This window comes from Pinus tabuliformis, chromosome 4_2, assembly GCF_031772625.1.
Source record: "Pinus tabuliformis cultivar Carrire ecotype Pingquan chromosome 4_2, CPIR1, whole genome shotgun sequence".
Classification (NCBI taxonomy): Eukaryota; Viridiplantae; Streptophyta; class Pinopsida; order Pinales; family Pinaceae; genus Pinus; species Pinus tabuliformis.
In genome coordinates this window covers 52,691,806-52,708,536 of record NC_142304.1, presented here as the reverse complement: position 1 = coordinate 52,708,536, position 16,731 = coordinate 52,691,806, and the positions used below count along the sequence as shown (strand labels likewise).

General features: G+C 38.4%; 1 protein-coding gene across 2 annotated transcripts in view; it reads left to right on the top strand.

Annotated features, from left to right (window-relative positions):
- LOC149168245 (brefeldin A-inhibited guanine nucleotide-exchange protein 5-like) overlaps nucleotides 1-16,731 on the top strand; it is a 287,450-nt gene that overhangs the window by 94,625 nt on the left and 176,094 nt on the right. For both annotated transcript variants that reach the window (XM_089428172.1, XM_089428173.1), the window contains exons 6-7: nucleotides 9,712-9,833; nucleotides 9,956-10,014. In XM_089428172.1, the coding sequence (XP_089284298.1) occupies nucleotides 9,712-9,833; nucleotides 9,956-10,014 (181 nt within the window). The remainder of the gene's footprint in view (nucleotides 1-9,711; nucleotides 9,834-9,955; nucleotides 10,015-16,731) is intronic.

Genomic DNA, 16,731 nt, shown 5'->3' with positions numbered 1-16,731 from the left:
TAACAATCAAACATCTTTGGAAAAAATTCAAGATCTCTATGAAGGTCAAAAGCTTTCAAGTCAAGATGATGAAGACCGTTCTCAGGTCAAAGAATTTGACAATAAAGAAGGATTAGTTGATGTAGAGGCAACATTGATCGACGCTGTATGTGACCTAAGCAAAGCATGGAAGCAAAATCAAACACACGAAGAAGAGGATGCCCTTCTAAGGCATCAAGTACAAGACGCAAGGAAGAATGAGGAAATCTTGACCAGTCGATTAGAAGAATGTGTTTGAAAGCATGAGGCAGAAATCAACTAAAAGCAAAAGGAATTGGATATAATTGTTGCAGAAATAGACAGGCTCAGGAAAGAAAATGAAAGACAGAAGGAACAAATACAAATTCTTAACAAAGAAGTAGAAAATGTCACTCTTCTAAAGCTATGGGTAGAAGAAACAAAAGAAAATCCTGAAAAGCCGGTTTCAAGAAGATATTGATCAAAAGCAAGGAGAACTTGACACTGCCCTATCTGAAATAGATAAGCTCAAGAAAGAAAAATTGGTGGGTGACGAAAGGAAGAATAATGACATGGCTAAATTGAAGATGAAGGAAAAAGAAGCAGGTAAAGCCCCATGCGATGAAGGTACAAGCTCCAAGTACCAGGAGAGTAAGATTGATAGTAGGATCCCTCTGAGGCAAAATCAAAATGAAGGACAAAAGAAGGTTAAAAATATTGCTGCTCCAAGAAGTAATCAACAAAAGGATGCACCTCCTCCATTGAAGGATGACTTTAGAAGATCCACAGGAGGGGACAACAAATCCAAGTACCTTAGCACATTTAATGGATATTGCTTTTCATGTTCTAACTATGGGCATATGTCTAGGGATTGTAGAGTGTATGACAGGTGTGATTATCAAAGTCGCTATCAAAACCCTAGATGTAGGCTTGTTGGATTGCAATACATATTTCAAACAAACTTTGTCAGCAGAAAGTACATGTCACTAGCTCAATCGTTCAGGCCCAACATTGAATGTTACAAATGCCATAACTATGGGCACATAGCTCGTGATTGCAGGATCAAGATAGCATATTCCATGAATGATAACTCTAATATCAATTCCAAGAAGGTCTGGAGAAGAAAACATCTGCAAGAAGACCGAGCAAATGATAAAGTCTCAACAGTCATGCTTTTAGGTTTTAAAGGGCATGATGAATCTTCGATGGAAGATGTTAAAGTTTAGGATGATCCGACCAAAGAGCTGGTTCACACATTATTCTAAAAAGTTCAGCATGTTGACTGCTTGTAAACATTGAAAAACAGGGAGTCTATGCAGCAACAACTGTGCTTTTGAGGATCTATCTTTGACATGTTAGCATTTGGTAGATATGAAGAAGTCTCTTGAATGGCGTTCAACATTATGAGCAGTTTCAGTGGAGTAGCTTTGGTAGGCAAAGGTGATCCATATTGACAGGTAAAAATAAACATGAAGCATAACATGTCAAGGGGAGATAGGTTGTTTATTGTTGTAGGCATTTCAAAGAAGACAAAGAGAGACCTTTCGTCAAGGGGAGCACAAGCAGGTTACAGGTCCACAGAAGCAGGCAACGTGTCAGGGGATATCACCCTTTGCCATTGATGTCAAAGGGGGAGAGAAATTAGGAGTAGATCGAGGCATTAAGTCAAGGGAGCAATAATCATAGGGGGAGTACGATGGTTGCCATCAATGACAAAGGGGGAGATTGTTGGTGTTGTTATTGATGCCTATGTCCATTAATGAATGCTCTTAATATTTGTCTTGATTAAATTAGTTGGAAGCTCCATTGGGAGGATGGCATAGAAGGTGCATAGTGTTGTCATTGATGTCCTCGGTATCATGGTTGTCATGGATGAGATGATGCAGTGATGAAACCCTAGCTCTAGGGTTTGGATCCCCTGCATGGTTCACATACTTGATACTTATTGAAGGATTTTGATAATGCAATTTCACTAAATTTGTCTTGGAGACCCTCGTCATTAGATTCTATGTGTCATGCTGATTATGTTAGTATGTGGAGTGTTTTGTGGACCTTCATGGTTTGGGAGATATGACGGTTTGAAGTTGGAGCCCCCAAATTGTGGGAAAAAACCGCAAAGGGTGATGAAGTGGCTACTCGTCTGTGGCCTAGTCAACTGGTCAAGTTATGTGGCTCCTCTCCAACAAATTAAATTATTGCAAAAGGGTTTTTTTTAGGGCTTTTTCAAAATCTAAAGAAGGGGTTTCAATCCAAAAAGCATTTTTAAGTTCATAAAGTGGTTTTCCTCAAGAATTTGAATTAAAATTAAGCTTTTTCCTCTAAAATAGGCATTCAATTGCCTCTTAGAGAACTCCTCCAAAACTATAAAAGGAGATTAGATCTCTCCTCCAAATGCATCAAACGAATATCTCTTGAATAACTTGTGCTCTGAAATCCCTCTTCGGCCTTGTGGAGACATTGCTAGATCAGTCGAGTGGCAGGATTATGAGAGGGTTTTTGGTTAAGTTTTGTTTCTGTTTTGGCTCAGTGTTTTGTTGGTTTTTGTACAGGAAAGGAATTGTTTCTAAGGCCTCGGTTAGGGCAACAATTATGTTCCAGAATCAGCGAAGTAGCTTCTCTCTCTTACAGCCTAATTACCAAAGCTTCTAACTTCTAAGGCATATAAAGTGAAGTTCTTGAAGTAGTTTTTGCGGCCTAAACTGCTGAGATTTGACAAGATTAAAAGTGTGTGGCCTTGATATTCGTCTAAAAAGCAATATCTAGGACTTTTTAAATTATGGGCATGAAGATTGTTTTTGAAAGTAAAAACTGCGGCCTTATTTTCTGAGTGTATTTGCTGGATCATCTGTGCACTGTAGTTTTTCGACCTTGATAGGTCCTTGTGGAATTGAATATCACTGTTGAGGTGCATCCACAAGAAGAACTCTACCTTTGTTACATTTCTTAGGCGTCCTGAAGAATTCGGTCTAATATTCTCTGGTTGATCCTCCAAGCACATGGAGTTATTGAAATTTGTCACTGCAACTACTCTTAAGCCTGCGACATCTCTAGAGGTTCAGAGGACTGTTAAGGAAGTCCTCCATGACCAGCAAAAAAGGTTTATTGTTGCAACATCTCCCTTGAGCATATATATATATATATATATATATATATATATATATGCATCTTATTGAGGCGACCTCTGTGCACTATAGTCTGAAGAATTGAGGCAACAATACATCGTCTCCTCTTGTACCATCTGATTGGGACATCGTATGCCTGAAGTATCAATTTTGAAATAAGTCTCTTTTCTTTTAGCTTACATTTGGTGGAATACTACAATATGGCCTCATTTAAATTTATCTGTGGTCTCTTTGATGCATATTAGTGGCTGGTATTAATCTGGATTTCAATGAATATCAGAAGCGAAAAGTTTTGACTGTCACATTCTTAAGTGAACTCCGAAACGACAACAAGTCCCCTTCTTTCATGGCCTGATGCATAATGAAGTGCGTAGCTGCTGTGAGTTGCATTAATGTCTATATTGTATTAGCGCACTAAGATTGTTCCAGGTCTGTGGGGAAAGCAACTGTGAAGTTATAGCTGAAGACAATTCATAAGGAGCTAAGCGTTGTGCCACTTAAGAATGTGACAACATGGTTGGCACATTAGTTACAACAAAGGTCGAAAGTATTTGTTATGAACTCGATGTTTTAACTTTGTTGCAAGACCACCACGGAGAAAGTCAGATTATTGTTCGAGCTCTGTGGGAAAAGCAGCTGTTAAGTTATAGCTGAAGACATTTTGTAAGAATCTAAGTGTTGTGTGAGTTAAAACTTGTGGTACTGTGTACGAGCTTTGCCAAATCTGAGAACTGAGCCGCATAGGCACAACATGGTTGCCACGTTAGTTACAACAAAGGTCAAAAGTATTTGTCATGAACTCAATGTTTTAACTTTGTTGCATGACCACCACAGAGAAAATTAGATTGTGTGCTTGCCAGTAAAGACATTTGAATAATCACTTTGTATGGCTTGGTTTTGAGACATTAATATTTGATTCGATTGTTATGTACGAGGACGCATATAATATATGTCAAGGTTCAAGCTTGAGGGCCCTGATGATATGTCAAAATTCTTATTTTATATCTTGTTTTGAAAGTTCAGTTTGTTGCAGAAACAGTAAGATCAAATTATAGAACATTTAAATCAGCATGTGTTTCCATATAGTGTTTCGAGTTATCTAAGCCAATATTGACCCAAATCAAAATCTGGAAGAAGCTTGGCGGCTGTGGTTCAGAGATAGTTGCAACTGGACATATTGTTGACCAAAGACACATGTGTATGCTTTGGAATGTCTAGGGTTTACATTGCAGTGAACTCATATTTGTATATATATTCTGTAGTATTATTGGACGATGTAAATTGAGGATATGTGCCAGGATTTGCAGTGTTAATGTGTTTTTGAGCAGGGATGCAAAGATCTGTTAAGCAGAGATTTTATGCTGATGTATGTAGGCATTGCTGAGAGGACTAGGTACTTCACCTACATGCATGCTGATGACCATCACAGAGATGAGCAAGTGAAGCTGCTAGGTTTTGGTATTGATGTTGAACATAAGTGGACTGTGACAATGAACTTGATAAATGATGACCAGTTAGGGCAAAGGCAGAATTGTGTTGATAGTTGACATTGACAGATAGGGTTTGATGTGCAGATTGTGCAGACGTAGATTTGATAGATAGAGATTGTATTACAATTTCTTTTATCTCGATATTGAGCACAGCTGGAGCCAGTCTGAAAATTGTGAAACGTGGTCCACTAGTTGATCAGGGTGGCAAGGTGGTGCAAGGCAGAAGAGTGGAGTCTCTGTTAGGTTGGAGCCTGAGAACAATTCAAAGCAGCAGAGTGGTGGTAGGGCAGGTTAGAGCCTACACAGGGTGTTGGAGTGTATATACTTGTACCATGTGATGAAAATAAGACTATATAAGTCAAAACTTGTGATCAAGTGCTAACAAAAGATAGGAATAGATACAAAATAATAGCCAGCTGCAATACAATTCCATCCTACAAACTGATGGTTGCCTTCTAGGGCAAAAAATCCTAAATTAACATAACTTCTATTGTGGGATCTTCCGCCTAATGAACGGTCCAGATTGACTACAAAATTACAACAGTACTGTTGAATCTACCCTAATGGACCCCTTGCAACAGTGGTGGGGGGGAAGCCCCCCCACACTCCCCCATCAAGGATTGGGATCCAAACGTGGACAAAACAAGACTTTTGGACTAGGAAGATAATCAGGCTCCACACCCAACATGATGAGAATCGAGATGTTATAACTTGTGGACCTGTGGTTGATGAAGATTATAACTACTAGATGATTGATGTTATATGGTTTAATCCACGTTTTTATGCTTTTTATAACTTATTCATTATTCTGCATGCTTTTGTTGACACATATGGATCAAAATATATATTATATAAAAAATGCTCTGAAAATTGCCCCTGACTGGGAAGCTTCTTAAAATTGTCGCTCCCCGCTCCTGCTTCCGCTCCTGCTTCCAAGCAGCCTTGGTTCATACCACCGGTTTGGTACCAAACCGGGGTCTAATTAGGCCCAATCCAAGGTCATTGGTCGGGTTGACCTTTGAGCCTAATGAACTGTCCGGTTTGACCGAGTAGCTGTTCAACCTGGCTGGGTTTTAAAACCATGGTTTTTAGAAGTTTCATTAATTCATAATTATCCTTCGATTAGGCATTAAATCTAAAAATGTGCATTCCAATACTTAATCTAGGGAAAATTACACAAATTTCGTTTGGAAACGTGTTGTATAGATGTTGAAATGCGTTTCAGTTTGTATAAAACATGTTTCCCACTTGTGAAACACATTTCATACAAACTGAAACACGTTTCAAGCATGTTTCAGTCGTGTTTCAGTGTTTTGATATGGAAACATGGTTTATACGCATGTGGGGTCACATTTCCCGCAACATTGATAAGAGGAATTTGAAACGTACAAATTTTCAACCAGGGTGTGTAGATCGTAAGCTTTAAATTCTGTGATTGCAGAATTGAGGAGAAGTCAAGTTTACAAAGGAGTAGATCATTCATGCAACTTGATTTGAATTGTTATGTTTGTTGTCTAGACCTTTTGATAGGATTTTTGGGATTACAATCTAAATTTTGACTTGAAACAAATCATTGCTTGATTTGTCATTTGTTGATTTGTCTGCATGCATGGCCTTACTAGAATGAATGCCATCGTATAATACCTAATGGCTTTTGCAAGGCTTGGCCACACAAAGATGTGACTCTTCTGTCATATAAACCAATTGGCCTTGTGGATGCTTGAATAAAATTCTATTCTATTCTCTGTTATCTCATAGTATTTTATTTTGTGTATGTGTGTGCAACAAGAATTAATCCACCTTGCAAAAGTTCTGTTTAGGTTGCTATCAATATTTTGTGTTTTTTCGGTTATCTAAGATATTATCTCTGCAATCTATAAGATTGGAGTAACATGAAAAATAAAATAGCTAAGTTGAAGACCTGAATATATTTTCTAATTTTCTGCATGAGTCCAGAATTATCTAGTTGTACATACATGCCAATCTGCTTGTAAGGAAAGTCAAAAGCCAAATTGGGTATTTATGGATGTTTTGTTGTACAATATGTGGCTATATGGGTTTTTTTGTTGGTACAAAATGCTTTGCGTATAACAACGTGACAAGCATGCACATCCCCAATCAGGGATTATATTCAATGGATCTAAAGTTTAAACAGATTATAACATTCAACTAGCGAAGCTCCTTCGGCTAAGAAGCTATGGTTGTGGGGTCCCAATTCCACTAAAGTTGCATGGGACTTGCATCTGGCCACAACTGCAATAAAAAAGCTGCTTGCATGGGTGTACTGGTCCATGAAGGATGAACAGGTTGCTGGGGAGATTATAAGCTTTGTGGTGGGAATGGCACCACCCACATTTTAGCAACCAACCAAGCTGCTGTTGACTTGGTTCAATGGATTCATCTATCTGAATTTCAAATTTTATATATGGATGTTGCATTGTTTATATTTGTGATAATTTTTGTTTCATTAACATTAAAATTACTATCTCTGATACACACACACACACTATTTTCAGAGATTTCCTGTATTTCCGATATTTTATAGTTATGATTTTTATTTTTATCTTTAATTAATCTCGGGGGTAGGGGGGAAGGTGGTGGTGTTTCTCCAGCTGTCCTGGAAACCTATATTGAATATTCCTATTCCCCTGCCTTCAAATCACTATGAATCATAGGTGAAACCTGATCTGTGAAGCCTTCGTTTCATATGAAGCGACATGTAGAAAATAAATCAAGCAAAGAAAATCCATTTTCAAATAAATTATCAGTCCCAAATGGCCTGAACTCTTTTGAGTGATTTAGCTTTATTGTCATTAAGATTCCACCTTCTACTTCAGTAGAAGATTTGCCGCTCATTTTTCCATACAACTAAAATATAGTTTGCCCTTTTGAAACACAATATTAAAATTGTAAATGCAATCTAAATATTACCCTTCTGAAATGCAGTATAAAATGCAACCTAAAATATTAACTTTCTGAAATACAGAATGAATCATTATGAAAGAAAATATCGGTCTTAAATAGCCCAGACATGTTTGAGTGATTTAGTTTTATTATCATTAAGTTTTCTACTTCAGTAGAAGGTTTGGCACTCGTCTTTTCATATAATCTAAAGTACAGTAACCCACCATTCTGAAATGCAATCTAAACTATTGCCGTTTTAAAATGCAATTCAACCTTTAATACATCTGCTCATGTTTTTTCCCAAAAAAAGAAACAGATATTTATTATTTCAGTAAGAAATATTAAGATACATGAATTTGTGCAGTCTTCAAAAGGCTGAAAATCCAAACCAACGAAAAGGATTTACATGAAAACTCTCATAGTGTTTGAAACAAGTGAAAAGGCTTTATATGAAAACTTTTATACTGTTTGACACCCAAAACTAAACACAAATAAACAGAAAAACCATTATCTACTGAACACAAATAAACAGAAAAACCATTATCTTTTTTGTTCACCCCTGTTGATGATTGTAGTTTGGGCAGGTACTTGCACAGACCTAAGTGTTTGGGTGTGCAGAAGTCGCCCAAAGTTTTTAGGATACAAGGCAGAAGTCACCCATAAAAAAACTGATATTGTAATTTAGCCTAACTTTGGAAAAATAATGTATTTACTCTTGTGATTATGTTTTAATCTCAACTGTTGATCTCAAGTGAGGAGAAATTTAATTTTGGGCATCCATCAATTTTGAGATTAGAGTTAGGGATTTAGCTCAATAAGAAGTTATAAAAGCAAGGTTAAGGAGAGGAGAAAGACACACCATACAGCAGCTCAAGACATTGAGAAAGACTTCGATATCTGTTGCTTTATAATATAAATCTAGCATATCCTTGTATTTTTCTGGTTGTCTAGGAGTTCCCATTCCAAATAAAATTACAATAAATATGTTAAATGCAAAGATATACCTATCTTTGTACCTGTTATATCTCCTTTGTTTTCGCACTCTTTTACTACACTGCTTAGTCCTTCAGTCACCAGAAGAAAAAAAAGTAACATAGGACATTGTTGTCTGAATCCTTGGGAAACCTGATGCTTACCTGTTTATTGGAACAACAAAGGACACCGAGGACAGATCCCATCAACCAATGTATCATTTGTAGATTCATTCTGATGTGATTTAACTTTAATCTCAAGTACAGCCTGCCTAATCGATTGTTCGCCTTGGAGAGGTGTAATATAAAGTACCAATGTTGATAATTTTTGACTTTTCATATAAAATGATGAAAGAACTCCATTGCCCATACATCTGGGCCTGGACATTTTTCACTTTTGAAGAGTTTCAAACACAACTTTCATTTCTTCTTTATTTACTTCTGCTGCCATTTCCTGATTTGTTCCTGATCCAAGAACCTTGGAAAGGAGACCATTTTAATTGGTTCTCCATTATTTACCCAGTGGCTCTTGGTAAACTTGAAATGTGCTAACCGCTAGCTCTGCAATCTCTTGAAACCTACTGATCTTAGATCTATTATTATTTCTTTTTTTACTTCCCTTATGGTATGTATATTTTCCTTTGCTTTGCATAGTTCTGAAAGAACTGTGTTTTCATCCCATTCATAGAATTCCCTCTCTTCTGCATTTAAAGTTGTCATTCAATCATGGATACAACATGATTTATTCTACTTCGGTAGAAGTTTTGGGGCTCATCTTTCATACAATATAAAATACAAGTTTCCCTTCCGAATGCAATCTAAATATTACACTTCTGGAATATAAAACATTGCCTTTAGCAAATTCATGGCAAAGGCTATTTAATCAAACATAAAAGAGGACAAAGATAGGGTCTGAAAGCCCCACCATTCCCAACATCCTATGGCTTCTCACTGTTTTGATGAAGATAGAATAAAGTGTAACCGCTTGCATCAACATGCTATATGGTGGATTTAATGAAAAAGTTATAGGTGAACCATGGTGGCCTCTATGAATAACGAAAATTAGAATATATCAGATCTTATATTATATTTAAGAGTCAGGACTATCTGAAACATTGAACGGAGAGAATATTTCAGTGGAGTACAAATAAATGTTTGCCAAATTCAAAATTAGGTTAATATTTCTGTTGCAAAATGGCTCAAACATTGTTTTTTTGATTTTTGCAGAAGCTTATAGCGTATGAGCATTTGGAAGGTGATGGTGGTGTAGAAGGTGGTAAGAATGGTGTAATATTTACTGACATCATAAACATGGTCTGTGGTTGCGTGGATAATGCAGCACCAGACAGGTAATCTAAGTTTTGGTAATTTCCTTTGCATACGCCAGAGCCTGGAGTATATAGAAATAAACTTGCTGAGTATTCATATACATAATATTGTCCTCTTTAATGCCATTGTTATTTAATTGCAGCACTGTTCTGCAAGTTTTGAAGGTGCTTCTAACTGCTGTCGCTTCAACGAAGTTCAGAGGTATGTTGATCCTTCGATTTTCTTTTGTCTAAAGGATCTTAACGTTGAAATTTTGTAATGTGTAAGGAAGCCATTGTTGCAGCCCAAGGCTGCATAAACAGCTTGTATGACAATTTTTATACCCCTTCATATTTTTGAAAGTCATTACTGGCTAGGCTGCATCAGACAGGTAATATAAGCTTGGGTGAACTGGGTACACCAACCTTTACTTTTTAGGGACACAAGGTTTCACATTGTTTCCCATTGAATAGAGTTTGAGAAATCTTTTTGACTATATTTAATGTTTTTAGTTATGGTTTCAATTACAAAGAACTGGTTCCCTTAGTTGATTTTTTGTGATTTTATCAAAAGATCATTACTCTAAAGAAATGTTACACGAAGCCCCCCCCGGTTCCAAGCCCGGAAGTGCATCCTGTGCGGAAGCGCCTAGGAAGCTTCGCCGGAAGTGCGTTTCCGATTTTTTTTGCCGCTTCCTGGACTTTTTGGAAGTGTGGCTCGGAAGCGCGCTTCCAGACCTCCGAAGCGTGCTTCGTACGATGCTTCGGGTGTCGGAAGCATGGCGCTTCGGAGGAGGAAGCGTACGCTTCCGGAAGGTAAAATTCGTTTTTTTTTTCTTTTTCAAATTTTTAATTTTTGTTGACTTGGCATAAAGGGGGTGGGTTAGGGTGAGGTTAAGATGAGGAATGAAGGGAATAAAGCCCCCATTCATTCCTCATTTTCTCACTTTGAGTTTATGAGAGTTGGAGAAGAGAAGAGAGGAAAGGAGAGGAGAAGAGAGGAGAGCTTGGAGGAGTGAAGGAGGAGGAGCTAGGAGGAGGAGGAGGAGCTTGGAGCAAGAGCTTGGAGGACTTCATCTACAAGAGCTAAAGAGGTAAGGTCAAACCCCAAACTCCCTTATTTTTTTGACCATTTTTTGTATTTTTCTCCTCCCTCTCCTACTCTTTCCCATTGTTTCTACTTGCTCCTTTACTTGCAGGCTGTCCACCACCTATATCCATATTCCAAGATGGTGTTCTTTTGGCTTCTATGTATCATTCCACTCTTGGTTTTAATGATGGCAAGGGGGAATAGGAATAGAAGGGAAGAAACACGAGGACAATGGTCCCAATATGAGTGACCCAATGTAGGATGAGGAGGAAGGGTTTGAAGAGGAAGGGGATGAACCTGAAGGGGAAACTGAAACACTAGATGGAAAAGCTGCATTAACACCCTTGTGGAACTATGTGACCAAACTTGATGGGGGAAAGGGTGGTGGAAATTACAAATTTGTGTACCCTCATGGTTGTCATGGAGGAAAACCATATTGTGGTTCATATACCTGTGTGAGGAGGCATCTTTGTGGGGTGCTGGACAGTGATGAAAAAAGGGGTCCTGTGGGGGTACAAATTTGCCCAAACATTTCAACTGAAGAAAGAAGAAAATACATCCAAATAGAGGAGGCTACACTACAAAAAAACAAGAAACAAGAAACTCATTCTGAATCAAGTGCAACCTCTAAATTTGGTAGCTGCTCATCTCCTCATGGTACTTCTGCAAACTCTGGAGGTAGAAGAACAATAGAGGATTTCCTTAATGTTGCTGGGAGGGATGATGTGGATGGAAAGATAGTTCGTTTTCTTTGTGCTTGCGGTGTACCATTCAATGTGCTTCGCTCTCCCTATTGGCATGAAATGGTAAAGGCCATCAATGAAGCCCCAAAAGGATACAAGGCCCCCAACTATGAGAAAGCTAGAACAATGTTATTAGAAAGAGAAAAAACTAAGGTTCAAAGAGCTTTGACACGTTTTACAAATGAGTGGGTAGATTCTGGGGTATCCATTGTATCAGATGGGTGGAAAAATATTAGAAACCAACATTTGATAAATGTTCTTGGCGTTTCTTCTAGTGGTGCAGTATTTATTACATGTCATGACTCCTTCTCCATGACTGCATCTGCACAAAACATTGCAGATCTCCTATTGAAATCAATCAAAGATGTTGGTTTGAATAATGTGGTTCAAGTGATCACAGATAATGCAGCAAATTGTAACGCAGCAGGAAAAATTATTGAGCGTACTTATCCACACATCTTTTGGTCTGGGTGCCTGGTTCACACATTGAACCTTTTGATGCATGATATTGTGATGCACAAAGAATGTGGGTGGATTACCGAGCTTTACAGGAGAGGGAAGCAACTCATTAAATTCATCACAGGGCATACAAGGGTAAACTACTTCTATGGCACTTACTCCAAGTTGCAGTTGCTTAAAATTGCAAAGACAAGATTTGCTAGTTATTACCTCACCTTTAGGCGGCTAGTGAAGGTGAGACAAGCTTTTACTAATCTAGTGTGTGTTGAATCATGGGATGAAATTAACACTGACGTAGATGGTGCTAATGTAGTCAGGGACACTGTTCTTGACAGTTACTTTTGGGCACAGGTTAAATATGTTTTGCAATTCATCAAACCAATTTATTACATGATCAAGTTTGCAGATTCAGATCGACCAGTAATTGGGGAGGTGTATGAGCAAATGGATAGCATGTTGGGGCAGATTAAAGACATTGTTGAGCCTAGAGATACCACCTTGTACAATTATATTCGTGCAGAGGTGGAAAACCAATGGGAAATGCTAAATGTTCCATTGCATGCATTAGCATATGTTTTGACACCTAAATACTATCATCCATCATGGCTTTCAACACCAGCACCTGGGGGGGAAGTAGGAGAAAACCACACCAAGATCAAGAGGTTCACAGAAAATATATCGCTGCATTGAGTAAATTAATCCCTGATGAGGAGGAGGCAACATTGGTACGGAGGCAGGTGAGCAATTATACGCTTGACACTGGTCCATTTGGGAGCATGCATGCAATTAAAGATCGAGAGACTTTTTCTTCTCTTGAGTGGTGGAACATGCATGGAGGGGGTACTCCACTTCTACAAACTTTGGCATTGCGGGTGCTATCACAGGTGGTAAACACTTCTTCTGCAGAGAGGCGTTGGAGCTCTTATTCTTTCATCCACAGTGTTAAAAGGAACAGGGTGAGTTTAGACCAGACAGAGAGCTTGGTTTATGTTCATTACAACTTGCGATTGTTGTCCCATTACTGTGAAGATGCAAAGTCTAATAAAGACTTGTTGATTTGGGACAAGAATCTAGAGGAGCCCAATTTGGAGGATGGAGTGTTGCGATTAGAGCAATTAGAGGATGCTCTTATCCAGGTATGTCCATTGTGGTATGAATTTTCCAATTTTTCCTGATAAAGCATTTCTCTAATTCATGTTTTTAATTTTTTTGTTAACTAGTGTTTTTTTTTTTTTGCATGGATTTTTTGAGCGATTCCAGGATGATGATGATCGTGTTGATATGCCACCCCCACCCCCATCTGGTCCCTTGGTTCCTAGGTTCCATGGTTCAACACCAACAACAGGGGGTTCTTCTTCATCAGTTTCAGTGCCACAACCACAACTTCCACAGTCACCATCTTCTTCATTGCCACCACGTGGAGGCCCGCCGCCACGTTCTCTTCATGGTGGAAGGAGGAGAGATTAGTAGATATATTCACAATCTACTACTTCTGTCATAGATTACTCATTAGACTTGTAGGCTTGTGAATTTGAATTTTGAACCTTTTTTGTCTTGGCGGTGACCAAGTGACATATTTTGTAAACATTATTATTTGAATTTTGGACATGACAAATGTTGATAGGTGCTCACTTGCTAGATAAATCATAATATGCTCTATGTTTTATGTTTTATAATATGCTTAAAAATTTGATGTATGTTTGTAATAGCTAGAATATAGATGATTGTTGTACATACTAGTAACTACAATGGAATCATGGATGCCATATCTATCTTGATTTATGCAAAGATATGCATGTTTTCATGTCTTCTACAATTAATTTGCTATTTGGGATGTTTGTTTTGAGTATAAATGCAAATATATATATATATATATATATATATATATATATATATATATATATATATATATAGCAGACGCTTCCGCGGACGCTTCGCTTCTTAGATTTTTGGAAAATGACGCTTCCGCGTCCCCGCTTCCAAAAAACGTCCTCGCTTCGTGCAACATTGAGTATACCTTGTTAAAAAGAGCTATTTTAAAGAGAAAACTAGATTGCCTGAATTATGAGTGGGAGGACATACGGTTCAAATCTCACAAACTTAATTGAAAGAAGCGTTCATATCTCCCTCCTTGGTCAGGTGCTCTTCACTAAAGCATAGATCAACAAGGCAGTTACGGATGACATGTATTGGGTCACGAGCGCATATCTAGAGTGTTGGAGTTCTCCCCCTTAAAGTAGTGTATATAGGAGAAATTTTTTCTCCTAGATGGTCCTCAACCAGCAACCAACAACCCCTTGCAGCCACTAGATAGCTCTATGTGCCATTTTCTTTGCCACCTAAGCCAACCATGTGGTCCCTCGAAGATGCGCCCTCCTGACCCCAAAGGTATGAGCTTTCATTGGCTTAGTTGAGTAATTTTGTTTACTTTTTTGTTAATCTAGGTTGTCATTGATGTCAATATAGCAGTTTTTGTGATGGAAAATTCTTTGATACATGATTGCCCATTGATCATAATGCTCCAAGTTTGATATATGATGATATGATGAGATGGAGGACCCAAGTGGATTGAACAACAGGAGGTCAATTGAACAGTAAATGACGTGTCAATTGAACAACAAATGATGCAGGAAGTCAATTGATCAGTGATTGAATAGCAATTGAACAAAAAATAATGCAGTAGATCTAGTAAAGCAACAGGATCAAGAAGCCAAAGAGTAAGATGAAGAGTTTATCGAAAGCCATCAAATAAACAAGTCACAGGAGCAACAACTATCGGAAGAGCGGGGGTAGGAAAGTAGGAACTTCCTTGATTGTGGTTGAAGTCCCGCACTCAATCCTAGCCGTTGATCTCATAAGTCAACCCTTAGATCAAGGTTAACTGTGGGGGTTAAGGCTGGTTTTAATCCATGTGCCAGTCGAAGTCCCGCAAATCCTCCTATTGCGATAACGTTGTGGACCTGCTGCACCATTACAATACGTCCTAAAAAAATATCGCATCCGTCGCATATCGCCAATCTTGAAGAGATGTAACGATGGTAAAACCTCCGATTGCGATATCATTTGCGGACCCGCTGCACCACTATAACATGACTATACAATTTCGCATCCGCAGTATTGCTAGTTTCTAAGGGATGTCAAGCTGCCGATTGCAACAAGGTTGTAGACACGACGGGTTTATTAACAACTGCTTAAGATCATATCGCATCTGCTCTGTCAGCCATAGGGGATCGACTATGTTATGAGAAGACCTTTGGAAGTTGCGATTGCGATTAAAGGTGATGATGTGGCATGTGGGACCTCCATATGGGTAACGTATCTCAGGCATCTATCACAGAGAAGAGGTAACAGTTCACAACTCATGAACTTGAAGGAACAGAGGAAGCCGGAAGGTCAAGCGAACGAAAGAAGAAGTCAAAAGGTCGAGAAGCCAAAGGTCTGGCAGACGATGAAGGTACAAAAGAAGCCGAATATTGAGTGAGAGAAAAGTAAGCAAGAGGACAGAAGTAAGTCGTAGGTCCAGCAGGGTTGGGAGCAGAGAATAACTACCAAACATATCTAGACAATATACAGTAGAAGGATTGGTGTCCTTGGAGTTGGTGCTCCTAAATCCAAGGTTGGTGCCTTGACAAGACATGGTTGGTGCCCTGGAGGCTGGAGCCTCACAAAATGTCCAAGTTGGTGCTTGGCAACTGGTTGAAGCCCTATACACATTCTACTTGATTTATTGTAAAGATTATATTAATAAAAACATTTATTCCTGTTGTTCATTTTGTGTTCTAAATATAAATGATTTAACTGATAAAAATAACAATTGAAAAGGAAAACTGATTCATCCCCCCCCAGTATTTCCAACAATTGGTATCGGAGCCAACTTCTTCATATCAGCTTAATAGCTAGAAGAAAGATTCTTAGTCACAATGAGAAATCAAGAAGTGTCAGAAAGACCTCCTCTGTTCGATGGCACAAATTTTGGTTTTTGGAAAAATAGAATGCCCTACTACTTAATGTCCCTTGGACCTAAAGTTTGGCATTCAGTTTTAAATGAGTACACAGCTCCTTCCACTCTTCCAATAGATCAAGATGAAAGGAAAGCTTACATTGCAAATGCGAAAGCCTTAAATTCCATCACTAGTGGAATCACTGATTCTGAGTTCACAAAATTCATGAATTATGACTCGGCCAAAGAAGTATGGGATAAGCTAGTTGGCTTATACGACGGGGACTCCAAAGTTAAGAAGGCAAAGCTTCAAACTCATAGAAGGCAATTTGAAAGTCTGAAAATGGATGATGAAGAAGATATTGCATCATACTTTCTCCGAGTAGTTGCAGTGGTCAACTCTCTTAAAGGATTGGAAGAAAACATTTAAGAAAGCACTATTGTACAAAAGGTCTTAAGTTCTCTCCCAGATATATTTGACTCCAAAGTAAGTGCTAGAGAAGAAATGAAGGACCTAGATACTCTCAAGATGGATGAACTTCATTGAATCCTCATTGCCTATGAGATGAGAAAAGGAATCCCAAGTTCCAAAGATGCAACATTCAAGGCCTCAAAATAAAAAAAGGGGAAAGAATGGAATACCAGTAGTGATGACTCCGATGTTGAATCCGAATTGGCGCAATTTGTATGAAGACTAAAGAAAGGATC